Below are 25,750 nucleotides of genomic sequence, written 5' to 3'. Positions count from 1 at the left end.
CTGCAACCACAAGCTGCCTGAATGTGCAGAGAATGTGAACTCATTCCATGTAGGATCCTGCAGGCACAGGGTCCCAGCCACAGTATGCCGACACCTATGGCCAGACTTGCCATTTTAAGTCTCCCAAGGGGAGCCCACCCTGCAGCTGATGTTCCCCACATGAGTGTGGGAACCACAGCAGCCCTGCAGCCCAGCGCAAGGAGGTCTGGTGATGGACCTCAGCACGTCATGCCGGGAGTTTCCTCTCTGGCCCTGGACACTTGCTGAAGCTTTGAGGACAGAGCTCCAGTTTGGCCACAGCCCATTCCACTGTTTCAGGGACTTTCCTCCTGGGACCTGTTCCTGTCCCAGCAGCAGCGTGCTGCAGCTGGAGCTGCTGCCTGGTGACACCCGCGAGAGCTCACCTGAGCTGGCGAGGATGCTGGCGAGCATCCTCATGGGGTTTTCTTAAAGGTACCCAGACTTTACACAGCAGTCAGATTTAATGTAGAGAGGTCGCAGGGAAAAGAAACCTGTGAAACATCAAGCTTGTTCAACATCCTAAGGGTCACGGCTCTTCAAATAGGCTCACGAAGAGCCTCCACACGTGGTGCCACTCACACCAGCATGTCAAATTACCTGTGCAACTGTGCTAAGGTTTTTGAGACACGGGAAAACACTCCCCCCTCTGGCAAATAAGCACAGACTGAAGAGGGTCACAGAAGAAAAATTAGGTGGAACTAATGCCTATTTGCAAGCTTTAAACAATTTTGAAAGTAGCAGAGAAGAGAAAAGGAAAAAAATACCTTCTACACTAGGGGGTAAAAAGTCACGATGCTTTTATGTTTGAGATTTCACAGCCATGTTTCAAGCTTTGTTTCTACAGCTTAGAAAGTTTGAAACTTATTAAAATAAAGATGGACAGAAAGTTACAGACAGAGCTAAGCAAAGCACTCCTAAAACAGAGAAGAGCTCAGCAAAAGACGAAGAGCAGAGGAGGACTGGGGAAGAGCGCACCACTGCAAGGAGGATGCTCCCAAGCATCTGACCATGCAGAGGCCCAACATGAAACTAGCAGATAAAAATGCTCTTTTCTTTTTCTTTCTTTTTTGCTTTAACTTTCTCTTTGGTTTTTTTTTTTTTTTAATAACTCATTGTAAGATAGACCTCTATGTTATTCCCAGAGACCCTGAAAATTTATCGTACTTCAAGCCTCATGCAAAGGGTACAAGCAAGCCTGAAGGATAACCACAGAAAAGGTGCTTTTTGTAAACTAGAAGAAACCTCCGAATGATGTGATGGAACACACACTGCGACCTAAAATACTGCAAGTCAGAAGAGAGATTATACAGTACCCCACTAATCACTTCTATTCACCCTCAAGCTATTAATGACACTTTCTCATTTTACACTGTCCTTGAACTAGATCCTCTGCTGAAGAAAGGCAATTCCCTTGAAATGACCGGGAAAAGGCTCAGATGCCATGTGGTCCAGCGACTAGATGTTCTACAAACATAAATACCAAACAGCAGGTTTTGCATTTGGAAAATTATCAGGGAAAAATAATTCACTCCTTCCTGTGCACAAGGAGTATGGGTTTACGCTTTGCTCTCCACTGAGCAAATCTCGTCCAACTGGGCTTCGCAGATGAGCGTGTTCAGCGCAGAGCTGATTAACGAACTCGGGTTCTTCATCAGCTTTGCTCTGAAGTTTTCTCTCCCGCTTCCACGTGTTTCTTCCATCTTTTATGATGATGCACCAAACCACCACCAGTGCCAGGGAGCAGAGGTTCGGCATAAATTATCTACAGCACTACAGGTCCAGTCAGGTCCCCAATATTACATCTTCTTCGTGTGTGATCCATCAGCCACATAATAAACATTTTAAACATAAGAACCGAGAAACAACCTTATTTTCTAATAGCAGCTTCAGGTCACAGGTTATGTTTTCTCTTAAAAAAACTGCATCGTCAGCAGCAGGGAAAGCAGAAAGGTAATTTTGCCTTGGGTAAGAGGAAGAAGTAAGAAAATATCCAACCTTACACTGTGTATTTTGACAGCATCTGCTTTATAGAACTCATATCTCTGTTTACTATTAAAAAGCTCTTATTTGCTGAAGCATTCCCAGACCATATGTTATCAACAAATGTTACTAACCAAATACAAACAGTAATTTTCATTAGGTTTCCTTCACGAGAACAACATCAACCACAAAGGGAATAAATGTTTCAAATGACAGTAAACATACATAGCAAACCCTTGACAACACTGTGGTGCTTACATATTCATACCCCCCAAAAGCCCTGAAAAGATCCGCACCAACAAATAGAGACCCTCAGAAGTTGGGTTTTGTGCAGGTTGAAGCCTGCGGTGATGTCATTAGTTGCCATAGCGATGCTCAGCATAAGGCCATAATTCATGTCACTGAAACATCATTTGTATTCAACCTAAGTACGCAGTTTATCTGTGCTGTGTATTAAATTATTGTTCAGAAAATTAGCTCTGGACAGTAGTTAGGTATTAGGATCTTCTGAGGGACTAACAATGTAATGGTTTCATTTCCATATTTAGTAATTAAGCTGGTTATCACTGTAGGAGTTTATGTGTTGGGAAAGTGCCTTGGGACCCATTCTGGACAACTCTCATGAAGTAGCCATGCTACCTTGTCCCCATATCATGCTCATGCTGGCACTTCAAAGCAATAATACATCTGCAAATGAGGACAAATAATATCATTCTGGCCAAAACAATATGTACATACAAATATATCTCTACATGCCACAGAAAAGTACACAAGCAGAAAAATCATGACAGTACTTTCTCAGTTAAGATCATATTAACTATCTGAATCCCACCTGGAACCCTCAGCCTGGCATCTCTTACTGCCCAGTGTATCCCAAAACCTGGAGCTGACCAAGAAATGCTGCCGTGCACAGGGACTTTGCTAGGATTATCACCCTATTTATGGCATCTCTGCGGTTCAGTGACATCACTAGGATCTACTTGCCTCTCCAGGGTTTCTATTTACACATCAAACTTAGGATGAGTAGCTAAACTCATAGAATCACAGAATGGTTTGGGCTGGAAGGGACCTTAAAGCCCATCCAGTCCCACCCCCCTGCCCTGGGCAGGGACACCTCCCACCAGACCAGGCTGCTCAAAGCCCCGTCCAGCCTGGCCTTGAACACCTCCAGGGATGGGGCAGCTGCAAAGAGCCAGAGGATGAGGTGTTAGTTTACAAATCCTGGCCCTTGTTTTACCTTTTACAAGCAAAATAAGTAGATCATCACGGTGTACTTTCTGTCTATGGACTCAGCTAGAGGTGCCATCACAGGTTAACCAATCGGCCTAAAGCGCTGAGATTTTTTTCTGAATGAAACATAAAATGAGACATATTCAGAGAGCATGAGCAGACAAAAAGGGAAGAAAGTCACCATTGTCCTCCACTACCTCCACTTGAAGGATGGGCTTACCTGCCTGATTCCAGGAGCATTTGGAAGCTCTTGCAGGCACTGTCCTTACTGGCACATGGAGGGAAAATAATACCATTGCTGACAGAGGTGCCGGCTGCTCAGACCAAGTTGCTGTCAGCTGTTTCAAGCAACACATAGGTGATCTTCTGGCAAACCTTCAGGCTGATGCTACTCAGCCCTTCCTAACTTATGGACAAAACAAGCAAGACCACCTAGGCTCCTCACCTTGCTGCTGTACCTAGATCTTACCCTTTCCTACCATCAAGTCACTGCAGAAACAGCTGTCTTCATCCTACGGATGTGAAGTGCTTTATATCCTGATCTTTGGCTGTAGCCTCTGAGTGCTACCAAAATGCAGACACAGGGATGATGAAGTCAAATCACTGTGTAGCCAAAATCATTCAAACACCATGGCATTACAGAATCATAGAATCATTTAGGTTGGAAAGACCCTTGGGATCATCGAGTCCAACCATCAACCCCACTCTACAAAGTTCTCCCCATTATGTTAAAGTGTGTGATTAAAAAACTACTTGGAGTATGAATAAGGCTTGAGCAAAACCCTGCAAAGGTCCTTGTCCTGACTGCACTCACATGTTGCATGAAACCAGGCAGCACGGTCTCCGGCTCCAGCTGTTTTCCTCCACGATAGCCCATTTACATCGCCTAATTTACAATTTCCTCAGCTGTCCTTGAGAGACATTGACTTAATCGTTTCTATTCACCTCTACTGTGTAAGTTCCTCTAAAGGAAACTTTAGTACCCATGACCTTCCCAAAAGTGAACATACATGTTCGTACCCAGGCGAATCCGCTAAATGCTTTAATTCCTGTGCTGTTGTCTCCAGCAAGTCTGCTTATCGCCTGCCTGATGGAAACAGTAACCCTTCGTCCACCATTGCCCTGATAACTTCATCTGGCCAGAACATCAATGCCTGTGATTTCTATAAATAATGAACAAGCCCAACTGAATTAGATCGCCGGGCCATGAATCAGCCCTGCTAACCAGCTCGGCCTGTCAGTGGGCTAACACGGGAGCAGCTGGAGAGTGATGAGCTTTCGATGGGGTTGACATTTAAACATGATCTATGACCAGTTCTCATGGGCTTCAAAACTGCCAGAGGACACCTTTTCTCCCTCTCCAGATATATTTATTGAAACGGGTTTACTTTCCAGCTTGCATGGAATAAACGTGAAAAATAAACTAAAAATGTGTATTAAAGGAGAACTACGCTCTTCCCTCGGTGGGTTCCCTCCAGGCGTGCATTACACTCAATGTACAGCTCCGGCTGCCTCCCTTGTGCGCAGGAAAGGGTTGTGCTTCACGCACTTCTCTTCATCCACATCCCTCACCTCTTCTCTCCTGGCACCCACACCAGTGTGTCTGTGTCCCTCCTGGTGTATTTGTAGTTCGGTCTCCAAAGCGAGCTGGCTGGTGGAAGGAAGCACATCAAGAAAGTGGGACAGCCAGCAGCTGGATAGACACTGCCTGTTTTTTCAGGAAACGACTGTCAGCAAAGTCACCTTTTGCTGGGTCACTGCTTCACCTTGTGTGGTGTGATGCTTTTAATCCAGCCTCGGTTTCCCAGCTTACGGCAGTGCCCAGCCACGGTGCCTGCTGGAGATGGATCCCACTCTGAGGATGGAGAGGTCCGATCCTGTTTCATCACCGGGAGACTGGAATGCTACGTACAGCCTTGATTTAGCTCTTCCAGAAATCTTGCCTAACAAACGATGGTTTTATTTCTTCAGCCCACGCCTCCCTTCCCAGAGGAGACCTTGCCGGGGAGCAGCCTTAAATCTTGGGCCATAAATCACGTATGCCCAAAGCTCGAGCACTGGGAAAAACAAAGCCAGAGAAGCAGCACACCAGACACCCAGCTAACCTACCTTCACGCAGCTGACGGAGTCGGCCACACCTGTTTCTCTAATGTGATGTTAAGGTGTGTTTCATTTTTATATGTTTCTTGAGATACCAGCAAGCAGGAAAATAAACAGGTTTCAAACATGTTTAACAGTTAACTATATGTGAAGAAGCACGCAGGAAAGCTTTTTGGTTTTTTTTTTCTCTAATGCTTTACGTATACCAGCTATCCAAAAACATGAAACAGAAGTTGACAACCAAGATTACGGTTATCGGTGATCTCTCTGAACTTCCCTTGCCCATAGTCTGAGGCTGCAGCTCATTATAATGGAGCACACATTTACTTACTCAGCTCAACAGCAAAACCTGATGCAGGGATGGCATTAATTCCACTGGGATGAAAAAGCTCATTTCATTTTCAGAAATGGGTATTTGTGAACTTCTAGGAACGACACAAATGAGACAATGCTGCCGACGTGCTGAGCCCTTCACAAGCAGGCACTGGCAGGAGCAACGCTGGTGAGGCACCGAACTGGCAGGGGATGTGGCAGCACGGACGTGTCCACGACACGTGGCGGAGGTGCTCACACCTGCACCAGCTGGGTCACAAAGCAGTAATAAAAGGAAGTAGGACATCCCAAAGCCCTCAGCAAGATACTTATTTTTTGCAGCTCTCATGGGTAACGGCAATGGATAATAGGCTTTTGGCTTGTGTCTTTGGGATTTGAAAAAAGCCACAGGCAACAGGAGAATTCAGATTTTTCTGTTAGGGTCTCCAAGAAACCCCACACAGCTGGAGACCCATGGGGTGCAGCTCCACACACAACTCAGTTTCAGGTGGGGAATGCCCATAAACCACAGCCAGTTTGGGGATGCTGGGCCGGGGACAGTCTGAACTGGTTTTCTACTTACTGCTGTAGGACTACAAACCTCAGTTGAGGTCAGCTGAATTCTTCCAAGAAACATAACCCAGTGGGCGATACACCTTCTCAAGAGGTATCATTATCGAAAGACAAGAAATTATTTAGTCAGAAACAAAATAGGGTGTAAAGACAGCAAACAAAGAAGAAATCGCGTTCTGCCTGCTCCGCAGTGCTCAGCGAGTGCATCTCGCTGTGGATGAAGTACGGGAGGTGTCAGTTCCTCCCGTCAGCAGCAGCCACCCACTGGCAAAATAGCAAGTCATTTAATCCATTTGGCGGTTTTTGTGGCACTGAGTTTGGATTTCACATGCCATAGAGGGCCTCAAAGGGAACTATGGGTCCAAGGATTCGATCTTTAGCTATCAGGAGAGGATGCAGAGATATGAGACAGATCACAACTGTGGAAAAACACATATTTAGAGGACTGTACTACCACGTACACAAGTCCGTGTCACCTACCTTGGGCTTAGGAGCGATCTAATTAATCGTCAGTGGAGTTAGGCTTTAATTTGCCTCATCCCAGTTTAGAGGCCGCAAGTAGATGAAACAAAGCCTGCCCTAAAAGTGCCCCTGTCTTTCCATTGCTGAAGAGGGGTGCTGGAGGCGACTGCTGCAGGTGCACAGAAAAGATCTGAAATGAAAATCTCAAAGAATATATATAGATGCAGAGAACCTTCTGTGTTTTTGCTCATGCAAAAACGTCCTGGGCTAGGAAATGCATTTCAAGTGCTAAGAAAGGTACCTTTCCACTCTGCCTGTAGGAACGGATTGAGAATGGTTTGCATCCGTAACACGGCTTGATTCCCAAGAGCTGCTGAGCCTCCTCTGGGATTCCTCCCACGGCAGAAATTCGATGTGTTTACTCACCTTCAGAACAGGATAACCAAAGTCATCAGACACAGATTGACAACGCGGCCTATTTTTATTCACATTTGTTTCCTCTCCTCCCTTTCTGCTGACAGAACAGCCTTTCGGTCCCATCCCCTCGGAGGAAGCTGAGTTGAAGTGGGAGTGACAGCACAAACAGATTTGATTCCTCCTAGACCTTCCTGCGCAGACTTTATAACGACAGTAAAACCTGCTTCCACCGATGCAGATACTGTGGAAGTGACCAAGTGAGGCCACGTCTCTGACATCTGCTCTGACGGGACAACACAAGGGCTCTCTCAGTGAACCCATCATTTCCTGTGATGTCCTAACTCCTGCCAAGCACGTAATATTCCCTCCACTAAAAATACATCATCAGTAATTATTCTGCTTATGAAAAGGATGTTAATTTACCCCAAAACGCCACTGCAGAAAGCACTATGATGGTGAGCAAAAGGCGAGCAGAGGCAGCAGGTCCCTAAGGACTGGGCTCCTCCCAGCAGCAGCTAAGGATGTCTTCCAACCTCTGGCGTTTCATGGACTGTCCGTTTTTTGTTCCCACAGCTCTGAGACGTGCTGTAAGTGTCATGCACGCAGACACCATCTTGCTTAACATCATGCAGCCAGCAGTACCAGACAGCTGATAAAAGGCACCATCTCTCCTTCCAGGAGCTGCAACTCCCACATCCTCAAACTGGCTACGGCAACACTACGACTGCCGGCTGAGAGAAATATGTCTGGGAGAGCATCACATCTGCGTCTGAGCGCGCAAGGTGCAGAAGGAACAGGGTAAAGCTGACGGAGGCTGCAGCAAAGCAAAGCCTGTGGAGGTCTGCTCTTGATCTGCGTGCGGCTCACAGGCAGCCCCCACAGACCCCCTTCCCGTGCCAGCACTGTGTCACTCGGCTGCCAGGGCACCCCAGCCAAGGGGAGCTGCTGAGGCCGACAGCACAGCTTTGGAAACCCAAAAAAGGACGATCTTTGCTATACAGAAAGCGCAGAGCTTGATTTCAGCATGAAGTGTTTCCTAAGCGGAGCTGAGCCACAGGGGAGGTGTTATGGGGAAGTTGTAAGAAGGGATGGGAGGCGGATTTAATCACATAATAGCTATTTACGGCCACGAGATGGCATTCCTGCCCCAGAGATGTCCCTCTGCCATGCCCGTACCCAGCCCAGCATCACCTCCTCTGCCCAGGACCACTCTCTCCTCCCAGCCCGCTTCGCCCCCGGCTGCGCTTTACTGCAGAAATCCCGACGCTGGTTTGGATGAGAATTGATGGCAATGCTATTCACCGCAACCTTCGGGGTATTAACAGGGAAAATAAGTAGCGTGATTACTTAGTATGATTTAAATGACGACTGCTTTCCAAATGCCCCGTGCTCTCGCTTAATACTACGATATTACAATTAGAGGAGAAAAGCTCAGCAGGAGGAAACGGAAATGTAAGCCCAGCAACCCTTTACTGGGAGGTCTCAACTGAGAGAATAATTGCTTTTACAAGGGCTGCCTACTGTACGTGCTTTATCAGTATATCTGCTTTGGATACAGCAGGAGTTCGAGTTTCATTCATGAAATGGGTCACCGTGCATTTACTATTTACCACTTCGTGTATAAGGTGACTGCAATGCCACGCACCCGCTAATCAAATTTTCCTTTGGCCAAAGATCCTCCACTCAACCAGCCACGGATCCGCTCATTTCACAGAATGATTATTTAACCCAGACGTGGTTAATCACTTCTGTCAAATCTTATCACCCTGGAAGAAAACACAACTGTGAAGGACTGCCGCTAGTTAAGGCCTGGCCATGATTTAGACTGATGAAGGCCATGCACTGCCAGCTTCACAGAAACTCGGTGTCTCACTAGCACAGACCATGGAGAAGGAGAGAGAAATCCTCTGCCTGAAAATGCAGGTTACTGGTTTTGTACCAACATAATCTAGACACTCCTTTATAAAATTCAGTAGAGGAAAGCAGCAAAATGTTTCCTAAAAGCAAACAGAGCAGAAAATGGCACAAGGCACCCTTTCAAAATCAGCTAAAGAGATGAACCAGAGGTGTGAGACCATCTCTTCTTGTTGTGCCACCACTCACATTTTTGCTGTCCTATATTGTTCTAAGCCAGGACGGGAAGCCCAGATCCAGCCAGACACTTGGGGTGGGGTTTGTCCTGCTTAGCTTCTTATGACTAGAAGCAAAGTCCTCCTGGCATCTCCTGGGTCAGTCGGTACGAGTGCACACTTCCAGCAGATGGAGCCCATCCAACTCAGCCATCTCGGTCATGGGCATTTTCTCTGCTGTGAAATAAAAGCGTTGCTCTGGTTTCATGGATAGGACACCCAAAGCAAGGACTGACACACAGCTGCTGAGAAGAGCTAGGGCAAATATGCTAACACCATGTCCTCTGTTTCTGAGGGAGATCCGTCCCTAGACATGCGTTTTGCATCTCTGGCCAGACAATGATGGTAGGGCTCAGCAAAGCCTGACTTGTAGGACTTCATCCTTCCTTCAGCAACCACCAGGGGCTGGTGAGCCCTCTTCCCACATCCTGACAGATCACACAGCTGCAGTGGCTGTGTGCAGATCCTGGCATCCCCCTTCTCACCTCCTCTAAGCCATGGAGTGGGCATCGCTGCAGATGCTCTCAGCTTTATTTGCTTACCAGGCCTTTTGGCAAAGGTGTGAAAGACCATTGAGGTGGGTAAGACACTCCTGTGTGCTGTGTCCTGGCTTTCATGGACTTTTTCAATCTGAAAAACCTTGGAGCTGCTCTGGAAGGGGTTCAAGAAAATGTTGCCGTGTGTCTCTGCACTCCAGCCACGTTTGCAAGCTCCTCTCTTCGTGAGCATGCCTTGTCCTCTTTGCCCATGTAATGACAGCAGTACACAGCTCCCTTAAAGTACTTTCACACACAGTGCTGCTGTTCACTGGGAGACCTAGCACATTCACAAAGGCAACAGGTCTCTCTACCTTCTTTTCACAGAAAGGACAACTAAAATGTTGAGAAATCACTGCCAAGGTCGCCCTTCCCATTAATCCATTCCCTCTTCCAGAGCTCCGTCCAGGCAGGAGAAGGCACAGTACCAACTCTTTAAAGCATGCTCTCTATCTCCCTGCTCTGCTTTGCAACCAGCAACAGCAGTACTCCTCATTAAATAACAATGTGCTCTACTTGTACACAGCATTTAATAAATAAACCAACAACTGGGCACTTTTCACATGTCTCATCCCCTGCCTTTCCCTCGGCAAGTGACGCGCAGAACTTCCACTAAGGCATGGCTTAATTTTTCTAAAAATGCCAACCATGAGCATTAAACAAGAAGACTGAACGTACCCCAGGACTTTTGTTTCGCAGTCCTCCTCTTAATTTAGCACTATTTCACATCACTGAATCTCAGTCTCATTTCAATGTCCTTTTGGTCTTTACTATCCCATCTTAAGGTTGCATGCATAGGAGTGATGAAGCAGACGGGCGTCGATGAAAATTGCCTTTGGCATCATCACACCTTCTGGAATACTTAAATTTGAATGTATGTGCTATCACAGGAATACATAATTCCCAAGTGCATAGGAACACTCAAGAAATTAGACAGCTGGCGAGAAGAGAGAGACATTCATCTGTGAAAGAAAAGGTGCGTGAGCTCAACCCTTACTAGACACCAGAGAATCCATGCGAAAGCAATGCTATGTATGCTCTAAAGGTCCGGGAAAACAGCCAGAGCTTGCACTTACTTGATACCAGAGAACCCAGCTACAAGAGGTAAGTCTAATGAAACAAGCCTTCATTATTCTTCAACACTGTTTCTAGTGTAACGTTTATAGGACAGGAGAGAGGAAGGACCGCACATGGGACCTTTGGGAGCAGCACCATACCCGGGATCACCACCTGCGGTCCCAGCAGACTATTGCACTGCTGCCCAGGAGGCTGCACCACGGCAGTGCAGTGTATCTGAGCGATACCTGGGGTAAGGGAATCCCTCCGGGGCCTCGCCTTTATTCTGGGGAAAAACTCAGCTGCTTAATCTAAAGCAGATTTTTTTGTCCCCGCCATGGTCCCCAGGGCAGAAGCTCAGCCGTGTAGGAACCACTCCTGCAGGGCAGCTACGAGGAAGCATGAGAAGAGGTTCTGAATTCCTAATTAAAAAAACCACTAAACCACTTGCGTGAAGACTTCCCGTAATAGATCACACGCCTGCACCTGGGTAATAACTTTTTAGTGCCTTTTTTGCTGTGCTTAATGACTTGTCCACAGCCTCCGCTTTCTAAAGTGGGAACTTCATAGCATAAATCTCAGAAGCACTATGGAAATAATATCACACGCACAAAAGGGGATTTGAAGAACAGGTCAGACCGAACTCACAGCTGAACCCTTCAGGTGCAAAACCATGCACAGCCTCATTGGAAAACTGGCTCCTGGACATGGTGATTAGCTGTGAGTGAAGAAATCCTGTGTAGGGGATTTGGACACCGCTTTGTACCCTTCAGCCCTAGGTAGAGGGGCTAAAAGCAGCTCCCCTGCAGTTCCCATCCCTGTTATTGTCACTTCTCAGCCTGGCAGCATCATGGGCTCAGAGCATCCGCACCGTGCTCGCAGAGAGCAACGCTCCTGGAAGATGTTTCCCCAACAGATGACTCGGGCCAGAGCAACCCTCTGCTGAGACCCTCACCCCAGGGATGAGGAACGTATCTCAGAAGTGACAGTGTCTGATGTCAGCTGTACCCAGGGCTCAGTCACCTACTTTGACACATTCATAAGGCTCCTGGAGGTTTCCTGAGGAAAAAAAGAGCTGTAGACATCTGCACAGCTGTGAAATGAAACCATGCAACTGGAAAGGCAAGCCAATCAGCCGGGGTAATTAAGACAGCTTATATTTAATGCTGAAGCCAACTAGAAGATGGAGGAGAAAAAAAAAAAAAAGCTAAAAAAGCAGCTAACTCCTAAAATTTCCTTTTGCTTTGTTTTTTACCCCGCATCATGAATTTTGCTTACACAGGGCGTGGAAACCTAAATATGACTGACTGCTTAAAAACGTGTAGCCACGCAGGTCTTCTGCCTGAGCTTTGCCATGGGGCGATACCCCTGCAACACACCAACCGCCCTGAAGGTAGCACGGGCTCAGAGCACCCAAGTGATGCCAGGAAGTCTAGGGCGATTCTCCCGATCCTCCTGCCTGTCTGCGGAGCTCGCAGGGCTGTCACAGCAGCTGGGACAGCGATGCTGAGTGCGGTGGCCAACCTCCTGGACTGCTGAATCAATCACACACATCTGGAAGAGACCTACCAGGCACGGCACCAACAGCTGTACTGAGCGATACACAACATCAGTTACGGGCTGAACTCCGCTCCCACTCACATCACTATAAACCCCTTTAGTTTAGCAGAGTTAAATTAGTTCTACAGTGTACGGAATATTTATTTGTGATTTATGCATGCAGGCTCATCTCAAAAGGACCTTTTCTGATTTTACCACAGGGAAGTGTTCACAGCATCTCCCAACTAACCGTGGCAGCGAAACACTGACTGCAACAAAATGCTCTTAGCACGCTCCTGCTCTGCGCAAAGCCACTGAGCGTCGTTTCAAACTGCAGGGCCTGAGGCAGGGGATTCCTCAGTGAAAAGACCAGATTTTCCCCTTCTGCAAAGAGCGAGAGGGCATCCCTGCTCGCCAGCCTCCCCTCCCCGCAGAGCTTCTCCCTGTGCTGCTCAGTGCCCGTCTCCCAGAAGGAGTCTCCCAGGAGGAGACGGACACTGAACGGCGCTGAGGAAGGATGCTGTGCAGTTCCTCTCCTTCTTCGCCGTCGGGCAGCAGGCTCTGCCGGATGCGGCACACCTATTTGAAACGAAGACCCGAGCCGAGCGATAAGCTCAGAGGTTTGGTGTAGGGACCCGGACAAGGGCAGCCTGCCGCAGCAGAGATAAGCAGCTGAGCTGTCAGAGCACCCTGAAAGCACATCGGGGAGCGGCATCAGGAGCGAGCACGAAGATAAAAGAGGGCACTCCTGTGTGCTAGCGCTGCGGCTAAGGGAACAGAGATGGAGAGGTTTAAAAATTTACTAAAGACATTACTTTATCAAGAGTGAATTTCTGGGGAGGGCATGAGGCCCAAGCTCTCGGTCACGACAAACAACATAAGAAGTGACATGGGGTCAGATGAGACCCAATGAGTGCCCTCTCCCCAGCACTGCCCTACAGCACATGCTCAAGGAAACTCCATGGAAAATAAACCAAGCAATAAAGAGCGATCTTTTCTCCTTCAAAAGCAACAAGCTCCATCCTCCCTTCTCATACTCTGAGCTACTGCACAGCCCTTGCACTAGGACTGAAGGGGCTGCTCTGCAACGGGGGGATATAGAACCTCAAAATGAAGCCAATTCCAGAGCCAAAGGAGCAGCCCACACCTGCATCCCTTCTCGGGCATGCCAAAATGCCCAGACAGGTTGGCCAGATTCTTCCCCCCCACCCCAGTTATTTACTCCTTTTAGCCCAAATGGTTCAGCTGAGCTCAATGCAGGTACCCCTGATTTTCAGTACTGTGAGCCAGGGGTGAAATCCCTGAAATCCGCATGCTGAAATACATCCAGGTGAATATATAGCGTTTATTCACAAGGCACGTAGGACCTTGCCATTGTTTGGCTCTCTTTGTTTTCTTTTGCTCTGCCTGTGTCAGAGAAAGGTGATATGATAAGAAGATGAATCCCTGGTACAGCCCGTGAGCGCTGCCGCAAGCACAGGTCACTGTTTAAATATATCCAGCAGCCTCTTCAGGGACCGTAGGACAGGGGTGTTGTGGCTGGACCTTTTGTGCTATTCCCAGACCCCTTGGCAACCCTGTTCTCAGGCCGTGCAAACAGCAGCATTCCTAATGCAGCTCCTGGAAGGGCTGTGTCGGAGACGTGCGGAGCCTCCGTGCTTTGCAGAGGGCAGACATCAGGCCAACGTGAGGGAAAAGGAAGGGTATAAACTCCTCAACGATCTGCAAGAATACAGTTGCAGCACAAAAAGCAGTAAAATCCCACTCACATTGGGATTTGGGATGTTTTGTAGAGGCATCTGTGGGTCAGGGCATAATACAAAGGCTTTTTCTTACACAACTTATTAAAAGCACCACCAATAATACTCTGCAAGCCTGATCTAAAATAACCCTTGCTATTTCAGGTCTGGCTTTCTCTAGAGCTGTGCCATCCTCTGTACCCGCGCTGAGGCAGATAATCCTCACATGAAGGGATTGGGCTTAAAATGTCAGGAATCCAACGGGGAGCCTGAGAAGAAATAGAAGACCCGTGTTTACTGCCACCCCGAGAGCCAGACTGCTCACACACGACTCATCTGATCGCCTGGATCGCCTCGCAGCTGAGCCTGCCGCTACCCTGCCTCTCCCCAGATCTACAAACAGGATTCGAGCCCCAAAATCACTAAGATGCTTTCAAACACCTTATTCTCCAAACCTGCTGGTTTTGCACCAGGGAAGATGAAAGGAGAATCTCTCACAGACCCAGACCAGTGCTGTTGGAAATCATTTCCTGACTGGGAAATTGCCTTTTCCCATTAGGGCTGCGGAGCCCAGGTTAGCACCCTGGCACGGCATCGAGCTGAAGAGCAGCCACTGCCACCGGTGTGCTGTGACTGACTTGGGTGTTTTAGCTGAGGGCTGGCATTTCAAGGACACATGAGAATACAGTGAACAACTCCATGAGTCATTCTTGGATAAAAAGATGTCCTACAAGGCCGTGTGGCCCCATGACACACTCCTTTCCACCTCCCCAGGGACATAGGGCTGTGGTAAACAAGGGAACTCTTCCAGTGAATCTTACTGTTCAAATGTAATTTTTTTCCCCTGATGTTTATGAGAAATTTAGTCTTTTATAGCCCGTAGAGCACCCAGATGATGGCAAAACTGAATTTCGAACAGTTTGAAGACTTACAGCTTAATCTGAGAAAATACTGCCTGTTTCCAGAACTGTATTCACAGCATCTTCTGAGTACAGGCACTTAACCTGCATTTCTCTGGTTTTGAGCCTCTGAGATAGAAAACTTTTGGGATGTCCAGTATTTACAGTTTCAGAGTGCTGAGTCTGAAAATCCCTGCAGCTCCTCACGCCCAGGCCAGGCAGCATCCCTGCCGAAGCACACAAAACCTGGGACGCCTGGGGAGCGAGGTCCCACGGGGAGGAGTCCAGCGTGCTTTTGCTGATCTATTTCCTTTATCAATGAGTGTTTTGCTTATGATAAAAACTACACAAGCAAACGTGATGTGAATGACCTCGGTGAGAGTGGCGTCCGCACGTAGAGAGACACTCCAGAAGTGACCGCAAATCTTCTGTCTGCAAGGCAGCGTAGCTCCAAAATGCACCAAAGTCTTCTCTGAGCTGCTTCTATCACTGCCCTCATCACCGGAGCACCTGAGCGCCTTCAAGTCTTGTATTAAGCAACAAGACAAACATGTCACAGCTGGTTCATTCTCTCTTTCCTTCTCTTCTGAAGAGGAGAATCTAAGTGCAATAAATTGCTTTCACAGGGCTTTGGTTTTCCGTGTCTGGGAGGTGAAACAAGGTGAAAGAAGCACTTCTAATGCAGCGAGGGAAAAAGGACAAGCTTTCTGTGATTGCCTCTGGTTTCTGTGCAAGGTTATTCTAGAGCATCGGCTTGGGTGGTCTTGGGTTGAGGAAGTAAAAAGTCCCAGGACCCTCAAGGAATGCAACTGTCAAACCTACTCCCCTCCCAAGGCATTTCCATCAGTATTAGCCCAAGTGCTGGAGCAACCTCGAAGACCTCAAGCCTGACTCACACCTCTATGGGAAGCCAGTGCAGAGAGAGGATGAGTGTGATGGACTTGCATAACTCGTATCAAGCCGCAGCATTCAGCGTTGGCTGCGTTTTCCTGAGGGCTGATGGCTTCATGCCCAGACACTGTACATTTCATTATGATAAAAAGACCCACTCAATTAAAGAGCTCACTCCTGCAGCCCTTATTTTCAAAACAACACTTGTATAAACAGTCCTAGGGCTGAGAGCAAGAAGGCTTGCATAAGGAAGGACAGGCCCTTTGAGCAGACGTGGGATGAACAGACCAAGATAAACAAGCACATGTAACCCAGCAGAAGTGTGCTTTTCAGCATGGGTAGTAGTAATTTCCCCTAAATAGAGCCAACTTTCTCCACTGAAGCAACAAAAATACCTAAAATAGTGACAACTGCAGGTTCTTATGGAAATTTTCTTTTAAGCTCAGCTCTCCTACTTCCTTCTCTGAAGCAGATTTGGAAGCGTTTGAAAAATAAGCCAGGCTGCAGCACTTTCCCTGATTGGGAATATTGTTTTTAAAGCGCTTACTGCAGATCCCTGCTCTTCCAGTATATAGCGCAGGACGCAAGGCATCAGCAGTTTCTGTGCCTCCACGGGAGGACAACCACGGAGGGAAGGCAGCCTTCGGCTCTGCTCTCCCCCTGCCTGCATCAGCTCGTCTCGAACTTGTGCACTCGCATGTAACGCAGCCGGGTGTTTTTGGCTTTCCTTCCATGACCTTGGGAAGGTCCTGGTGAAACGCCGCTGGGGGACAGTCACTCGAAGGGAATGGGATATGGAAACAGAGAGGGAACATCCCAACAGCAGCCCCTCCTGCGCTGCTCCCCACCACCTGAGGAGGCTTCACATCACCTTGGCAATTCTCCACTGTGAGGATGCGCACTGAGAATTTAATAATTTAAGCGTGAAATCTCTGCAGAGAACCAGAGGAAAACTGCCTCAGAATCCATACAGATAGTGTTTCAAGTTAACTAATCTCACAAATTGGAAAGGAAATAAGCCATTCATCATTTTCTCCTTCCAAATTAACAAAGATCAATCACTACTAGCAGGCTTACACGAACATCTGGGTGTGATAAAAAAGTACAGGGCCAAAGCTGGGGATACGGGGACCAGGTCAAAGAGGACAGAACAAGACTCTGCCCTTGAACTGGACCAGGGCAAAGTGGCCTCAGATAAAGCTGTAACTGAGTGACCTGAAGCTTTCTCCGGCTCCTCTCTCCCACCTCTGGCTGTGGCTGCTGCAGCATGTCCCCGCCAGCTGTTTCCCTTTCTCATAGGGCCGCCGAAATCCTGACAGCAAGGATGAGATTATGTACCTACACCTGATGGCACCAGTTCAGATGGACACTCAGGCAAGTATTTATCTAAGCACATGCTTAACTCCATCCCTATTTAGCAAAGTACTTACGTATAGGCACAAATTTATGTCTCTATGGCTACAAGAGACGTAAGCCTGTCATTAACACTTTTTTTTCTCAATCAGGGCTTATGTGCCATTCTTAGTCGCAAGACGATGCTCTGCATATGTGGAAGGCCGCGCTCCTCCTCTGCTTCTCAAAGTCCCCTCTGGTGTCACCGTGCAGGAGACAGAGCTATCCACAGGGACTCGGCAGCGCAGAGATGGAGCAGAGGAGAGCGTGGTGGAGAGAGCAAGAGGCAAAGCAAGACTTACGTTGGCTTTGAGGCTTCAGCCTGGTCAGTCTGCAGTTTCTCCCCACCTTCGACTTCCATGGTGCAGTAAACAATACGGTTGGGGGCCAGTGACTTCAGACCCTGCACCTCCATGATGACAACCTGTGGGGCAAAGAGAGAGGAGTGTAAAAGGAGCTGCCTCCTTCAGACCTTGCTCTGGTTGCTGAACCTGTGGGCTCAGCCAGTGCTGGGGTCCTCCACATGCTGCTGAATGTTCAAGGTGGCAGGTGGGTACGGATGGTGGCACCACTGCCCATGCTGAGTGGGGACCGTGGCAGCCAGTGAGGTCTGCATGGAGAGCGGGAGGTGTCCCTCTGACCACACATGGGTTTGTTGAAACCCCTGGGGCCATATCAAGCTTCAGGTGATGGGCCTCACAGACATGTTCCGGCCCCACCTAAAAGCACCTTAATACGTGAAATCCAGAAAAAAAGCACATAGCTACTCAGCTTGTGCCAAAAGCCTATTTTCAAGACTAATCATAGAACAGTTTGGGATTGGAGATCATCTAGTCCAACCCCTCTGCCATGGGCAGGAACATCTTTCACTAGACCGGGCTGCTCAGAGCCCCGTCCAACCTGGCCTTAAACACTTCCAGGGATGAGGCATCCACTACTTCTATGGGCAACCTGTGCCACTGTCTCACCACCCTCATTATAAAGAATTTCTTCCTTATATTCAATCTAAATCTACCCCCTTTCAGTTTAAAACTGTTGCCCCTTGTCCTGTCACTGCAGGCCCTGGTAAAAAGTCTTTCTCCATCTTTCTTATTAAGAAATCGCCATCTAAGTTTCTTGCAAGTTAATAACTTTTTTTTTTTTTAAAAAGGTGATTAATCCTGTTAAGCATGTACCTTAAACATTTCTACAAAAAACACTGTGGGAGTTTCTGTTCGTGTTTTATTACACCTACCTATGAAGTATATACACAGGCGTTTAAAATTCCTCTCCTCGGGTCTTCTGATCTGTCCCTCGCACTGAGGATCCCTTCCCTGGCACACAGAGCTCCACAGACCCTCTGATGAGCACACATTTTCGGTAAAAGCTCTCTTGCAGCAAGAGTTTCGTGCACAGAGCAGTGCACAGAGCTGCCAGCTCCTGAAGTCAGTGCTTCACTGAGCTTCTGCTTCCCACCAGACGGGGTTCAGCTGGAGCAGAGCGTTTGAGACATCCCGTTGTAAGGGCAAGTCCCTTTATACACGGCTATATGCGCTGCACAGGCTTTTCCAACAGAGAGGTCTAGTGCTTTGTTCCCTGCTCCTCTGTACAGGAACGCTCAGAAGTCAGGCTCTATTTGATGCTGCTGTTGAAGGCGCTGTCTCGGGGTTCATAGCCCTATTTTTAAATAAGACTGAACTGAACGTTCTAAAGATGGTTTCAGACATCTAATGAGTTAAACTCTGAGACTGGACGACCGGTGTTGTTAAGTTTTGCATTAGCATGATATCTATAACAAGAGACCCCTTAGGTAAGAGAAATAAACAGGAAACTATGCAAAAAATAGAAATATCTGATTTTTCTCCATCCTACATTTTTGACCCCATCCTGCTACATTTTGACAATGTAACATAAACCCACTCGTTGGCAGACAACAACAATTCTGTATGGGTGTGCTGATGACTCCTTGGAGTAAATGTGTTGCCTAGACCACAAATATGTTTGCGCAGAACAATTAAGCTGGCTGAAAACAGCTACTGCAGCAACACGGCTTCCAGGACCGAGACAGCCTGTGTCGGAGGTAACGGCGGGTCCCCTGCAGCACCCTGCCTCGCCTGGGCTGTAGGGACAAACTGCTCGACACAGCCCTGAGCAGAAAGTCAGCGCTCAACCCAAAGCAAAGGACAAGCCAGCAAAGGCACAGTATTTCCACACCAATGGCACACCAATCTGTTGGGTGCATTCAAACCCCAGCAATTTTTAACAGTTCTCCAAAGAGGAAGCAAGGCTCACAGGGAAATACAGTGACATCCCTAACCGGCAACAATTAAACACTCTGGTATTCATTGTTTTGCATTATTGTATTGGTTTTGGGGACAATACGGGCTCAGGGTCACTGGGGTACACTGAGTAATAAGCCATATGAAGAGGTCAGTTAATGATAAAGATTTCTGAGCCATTTGATATACATCAGCAGGAAATGCCAGACGGTTTAATTCAGTTTGTTCCAACAAGATGATGAGACACCAGAAAGGACAGAGTGTTTGACCCCAGGCAAAGCTTCTGGTAACTCAGAGAGGAGCCACTCCCCACGGAAATCAGAAAGTGGTTTCTACTGATCTCTGTCCGTCTAACTTAAGTGTGAACTGAGCAGAAGTCGGCTGCTGGGATTTTTGTTCCCACAAACTGCACGCTGTCGTGTGCGTGAAGCTTACCTCCAGGGAGAACGACAACACGACGTCCGACTTGGAAAGCTGGTTCTCGTTTTCTTCTCCCATGTCAATTATTGAGGTGTTGTGACTGCGTTTCAGCTTCTGCAGCTTGAACTCGGAGCCTCCTTTGGACACAGGCATGCTCTCTAAGTTAGCCATCAGGAGATTGACAGACGACTTCAGCTCCTCAATGTACATGTTTTCCATTTCTTTGGACACAAACTTCGGAAACTTGCGCTCCTTGGATTTGGAAACAAAAACAACAGAATGAATTGTGGTGACAATCAGCAACCACTTGTTGCAGTGGAAGAATCCCCCAGGAGCATCTGCAGAGAGGTTTGTGAGCAGGGAACTCCCACAAACCAGATGACAAATTACAGCTTCCCCCTGTGTAATGTAGAAACATTATTGTTAGCTTCCCATAGAATTACTGCTTGGTACTTATCCAACTTTACTGTTTCTTGCATGCACTTGCATTTCATTCATTTTTCTATCTGCAAATGGCCTTTTTCATATATATGTATTCACAATCACCAACACTCCAGGCCAGATCTCAGCTGAACTTTGTGATTGACAGCAATTTACTAATGATTCAAAGGATGCTGACATGATTCAAAGGATGCTGACAGTTAGAGACTTGTTTTCCAGTCTCCCAAATGTGCCAGATCTTTTTAAAACACTTCTGAGCAGTTGCTCCATTAGTTTTCTAGGTGTGAAAGGAGCCCAAGGAGGGAAATTCAGCAATGCGTGGGCAGGAATTCATGGTCCCAATTGGAAGACGGGATAAAACGCACTTTCCACTACTTGCTAGAGCCCGTGTCTCCCTCCAGGCAAGACCACCTTTCACTGTGAGACCTTCCAGTGCTGCTTCTTGTAAAGAAGACGTTTAAACATTATAACCAAAGGTGACAGTGAGAGCAAAACGTGATGTTCCCCGGTGTGCGTTCTCAGCTGTGAACTGCTGCCCATGCTCCAGCTCCCTTAGGATCACTGGCCGGAGCCCTATGTCTTCTGACAACTCTGCCCATGCCTTGAACCTGGCTCAGGGTCTGAACGTCTCCGTGGGTTACAAGAGACTGTTGAAGGCGTACGACAGCAAGGCAGCGTCTGCAGCCCGGGAACTTGAGGCTGATGTGAAAAGTATCTTAGCGGTAATTCATAATATTGTAAAAAGCAGTTTTCGTAAAATGTATGCTAGAAAAGAAAACACAGTCATGTTTCTTCTAGAAGACTGTCATCAGGCTGATGAAAAAGTACCCCGCCGCACTAGTTTTGCATCAGTCCTCAATAGCTTGCCCAATACAAGCTCACAGCAGCACTCGTACCGAGCAGTTAAAATATAGTCTTCTGTTTCCAGTCTCAATCTTGGGAAGCAATTCCCTCATGTAAATTAGACCTGGCATAAGACAAACTACCTAATCAGTCTGGTTTATTGTCTATGAATTACATAAGTTGCAAGCAAGCCACCCCTAGGAAAAAAACCAAGCCAACTGTTTTGTAGATTTTGAGAACTACTGCTGAAGCAATGATGTTCAAACATTATTGCTTTTTCACCCTGCTTGTATCTGTCTCTCCAGGGACTGCAACTTTGGCACTGACCCCTCAAACCTCTTCAGAAATGCAGCAAGGACTGAGACTGTGTGCCAATAGCAACTTCTCATACTAAAGCTAAAACCAGTTTGTTTGAAGTGATGCATAACTGGAACTGGGTCTGATGACGGAAACGCAGAGCTGCAGGAGCGGTCCCAAGTTACCCATCAGACTGGAGATAGAGCTGGGGGAAGTCTGGAGGAAGACTCAACCAAGGGATGCAGACAACAGTGAGAAAGGATGCTAGTCACCTCCACGTGTACTTGAAGCAGGGAGAGGACCAGAAATGGGGACAAGCATGGAGAGAAGCAGAGTTAAGAGACTGCAAGGAATGACCAGTCCAGCAGGCTGAAGCAGAGTGGGTCCAGCCCCAGATGGACATATTGCTCTGGCGGCATCACAAGGTCTCATTTATTTGCCCCTACACGTGTTCCTCCTTGCCCTTGAGACCAGGTGGCTGCCAGGGGGGAAAGGCACTACGGGACAGCAGAGCACTCGCTACTGCAGAGAAAAACATACCTCTGCCTTGGCACCACTGAGCTCTCAGCTGTAATGCTGCTCTCGTTTAGCTGCCGGAAAAGTACAACACGCAGAGTGAAAAGCCCGTCCAGACTCAGCTTTAAAACATCTGCTTGACTCTGAGGGCGATCCTCAAGCTGGCTGGCGCCACGGCTGGGCTTACGTGCTGTGATGGACTCAGTCTCAGCAGGGGACTCTGCCTAACACTGCACCCGTGCTGTGCCGGGCTGCACTCGCCTGGGCACACGACGGGGTCAAAAGACCCAGAGCTGTGCCCTGGTTCCCAGGTGCAGGAACCGGTCACCAAGGAAAGCTGGCGTGCACGGTGACTTGTTTGGTGTCACACAGCAGGTCAGACAAGGGCTTACAAAGCTACCAATTCTGCAACACTGAGATCCCAGGTCCCATTAGCCTTCGTTGCCTCTGAAGTACAAATGTCCTAGCATGAATTTCTTAATTTATTAACAAGGCATTAATTTGCCTGTAGCATGGAATCTCCAAGATGCCACCTCAGGGCTGGTTTCACAAGCACAATAAGTCTCCCCGTGCAGCAAATCTGCGTTAAAAGCTGCAAATTGGAGATAAAATTGGAAATGCTACCCTTTCATCGAGCTGAATTGTGAACCTGCCCTATGCTAGAGGGAAAATAGCCTTGGCCGGAAAGGAGGATACAGAGAAGGATTCAAAAGGTCATTTGGATGCCTCCAAAAGATGGTATTCATGCGTCTGAAAGAACAATGGTTTAACGGTTTCTCGTAGGCTGGTGGGATCTGACATTCTGGAGAGAAGGCCTGCAGCAGTAATGTGAAGGAGATTAAATATCAATACCTGCCAACTGGATCACAGGTAAGTCACTTTTACTCTAAACCACCCTCCAAGCTGCACAGCTGCATTTTGAAGGTTGAATTCTGCACGGGGAAATGTCAGGTTGTGTTGAGGACTTTCCCCTGACTGTCTCTCCCAGGGCCAGCCGTGCCACGGTTTGTTTCCAGCCTCCTCGCGGGAGAAAGGGAAATGGCAAATTCTCGTTTGCAAAAAATAATTCATGAAGCCGCAGCCTCTGCTGGCTGCTACCGAGCCATGCGTATTGTTGTCCCACATGCCATAAAGAGAAAATGAAACAACAAAACCAGGCAATCTCATTCTGGCACCCAGTGCCTGGCTACCCATCTCGGAACCGGAGCAGCAGCGCTCCGCGTTGGGGCTTACATTTTGCCATGAGTAAGAAATACTGTAGGTTTTCTTGACGATAAAATGGCAAAGGGCCAAGGGCTGAACAAAGGTGCTGCGGTCAGTTCGCTGTTTTGCTGCGCCATCGTTTGGCCACCTGGTCCTTGGCCACCTCTCTGTTTTTGTCAGTGAAGAGGGGAAAAAACAGAACCTGCCTCCCCAAAGACGTAGCGACTGTAGCTGTTTGACAGAAACCTTAGTGAGGAGTGACTGCGCAGGAGCTACCAGCATCCTTGCTATCGCCCGACCAGAAATGATCGTGCTCTGCGTTTCACACCCAGGGATCTCAGTGTGGTCGCAAACAGCTCCGGTATTACCTTTTTCATTAAAACCCCGCCATTTGGCACAGCTCTGTGCCAGGAGGACTGCTGCTGAAAGGCAGGTCCCCAGCCTGAGCTACGTCTCTCTGATTAGACCTTTTTCTTTTTCGTCTAGTAATGGTTTCTTGATTATCAAGAACAGTCAGACAGATCATTCGCAATGACTTCAGCCCCATTAGGGCTTTATCAGTGACTCAGGGCATCTGATTAGAGGCAAGGATAAAATCTCGGCCATGCTGATGTCAACAGGATCCAGGGTTTCTCTCCGTCTATAGTCTATAGGAGGCCACATAAATCTGCACTGTGTGAGGGTGTGATTTGCTCCTAGGGAGATGTCTCCTTGCTCTGGGGACTTTAGCCGACTGTTAGTTATGAAAACTGGTTTGGGGTCCCGTGTCTGCTGCTCCGGACGGCAGTGATGTCCGCACAATGCAGTGCTAACCTGACTGCTGTCGTGCAGCGCATATACGTGCTTGAGACGGCACATCTGAAGCATCTTCACTGGGGCAGCATCTATCTATGGGCAGGGAACTGGGGCTCCCAGCAGCCCAGTGAATGGCAAAAACCCCATCAGGGCAATTCCTGGCTCCTTTTAACATGCCATCAACCCACTTCACTGCCTAGCATGTCAGTTTGCCAAAGAGGGCTCAGGCGTGCGCTTGCAGATGTAACTGGAGTACTTCAGGACAATTTCTTCCCCGCTGCAGAGGATTCATAAGGGATTTTGCAGGGACCTAAACTGTCCCAGCTCATCAGGACATTCCAAGAAATGTACATCACCACAGCTTCATCTGCACTTGTTTTGTTTGTAGTTAAAAATCTGCTCATTTTTAACTGGTGATTATCGGGAGAAGAAACCTGTGAGGGAAGGACAGACCTGGGAGCTGCATCAAACTACTTATGTGCTCCTGTATGAAGAGCTTGTTAATATGGAAGACTTTTTTTTCTTTTTTACCTTTGCAATTTGCTCTGCCATTTGAAGACGTCCATCTAACTCGCGTCTGATCTGTGCTGCTTGCTCATCTGGGTTGTCCAGCTGTATGGAAAACAAAAAGCAAATCAAGGTGAAAAATTAACCAACGCAGCACCCTCTCAAAGCAGTTCAGTTCTTCAGGCTGCCCATCTGTACTACATTATCAATTAAGTATAGCAGAGGGGCAGTGCCCTCTGAACCCCAGAGAAGCGGGGTGCCCCCCAGAAGGCTACGACTTCTCCAGTGCTTCGGAAGCCACAGCCCCCCTGTGCTGGGGCAGGACACACAGCAGCTCCAGATCACCAAGACAAACACCCCCTGTCCCTGCTTGCCACCCAGAAAAAGACAGAAGGCAGCTCAGAAATGCACAACAAAAGCGTTTGCTTATTTTCTTTCCCTTTTCTCCCCTACTGCTGCATCCCTGCACTACCACCCAACTCACACAATCAGTTTTCCTGTACCCTTCAGCAGAGATTTTTTTCTCTCTCTCTCTCTTTTTTTTTTTTTTTTTTTTTGCAACACACTGCCCACAGCCCTGTGGGTCACTGTTCGGCATCTGCCTGGCCCCGAAATGTCTTCTGAGGGTAAAATGTTGTTTCTGCCAGTTAAGCACGCAATTACAGCACAGGCAGCAGAGGCACGGTGACCGCTGCGAGCTGTTTCCCAGTGGCAGGACTCGGGGCAGATCTGTTATTTTTAGCAGGAATACACAGACATAAATTACAGAACAACAAAAAAGCACAAAATCAAACTAGCCCCCGAAGAAGTCAATAGCTGCTGTAATGAAGTGGCAATTTTATAGCTGCTTTCCAGAGTCTAACCACTCTTTAGACTCCTTCGGGGTCATTTTGGCCACAGCAGAAGGCTAGAAACGCGTGGCAGCGGGGGCGTCACGGTGCTGCTCCACCGAGGCACAAACCCAAGCTCAGCCTGGTGCAAAACCTCACAGTTTTGGTTCACCCCCTTGTGCAACCATGACTTCAGATGGGAGGGCTGGCTCCACCATCCAAATGCCACCTTTGTTTGCAAAGTACCGGCCACTTCTGGCTACCAGCAAATGCAATTGCCACAAGCCACCGTAGGTCAGCTCTCCCACTGACTGCTACTCATAAATGAGCTTTATTTGCTGGACTGGGGTTGCGCTAACCACCT

At 47.9% G+C, this 25,750-nt stretch overlaps 1 protein-coding gene across 5 annotated transcripts in view; it reads right to left on the bottom strand.

The window, feature by feature from the left end:
- The window catches only part of CADPS (calcium dependent secretion activator), a 221,235-nt gene that overhangs the window by 115,809 nt on the left and 79,676 nt on the right, over positions 1-25,750 (bottom strand). For all 5 annotated transcript variants that reach the window (XM_063347848.1, XM_063347849.1, XM_063347845.1 and 2 more), the window contains exons 4-6: positions 24,581-24,661; positions 19,970-20,206; positions 17,579-17,700 (exon numbers count right to left, since the gene is read on the bottom strand). In XM_063347848.1, coding sequence (XP_063203918.1) covers positions 17,579-17,700; positions 19,970-20,206; positions 24,581-24,661 — 440 coding nt within the window. The remainder of the gene's footprint in view (positions 1-17,578; positions 17,701-19,969; positions 20,207-24,580; positions 24,662-25,750) is intronic.

The sequence above is a fragment of the Chroicocephalus ridibundus genome, chromosome 10 (genome assembly GCF_963924245.1).
Source record: "Chroicocephalus ridibundus chromosome 10, bChrRid1.1, whole genome shotgun sequence".
Classification (NCBI taxonomy): Eukaryota; Metazoa; Chordata; class Aves; order Charadriiformes; family Laridae; genus Chroicocephalus; species Chroicocephalus ridibundus.
The sequence above is the reverse complement of the archived record's forward strand: the minus strand, read 5'-3'. Positions and strand labels throughout refer to the sequence as shown.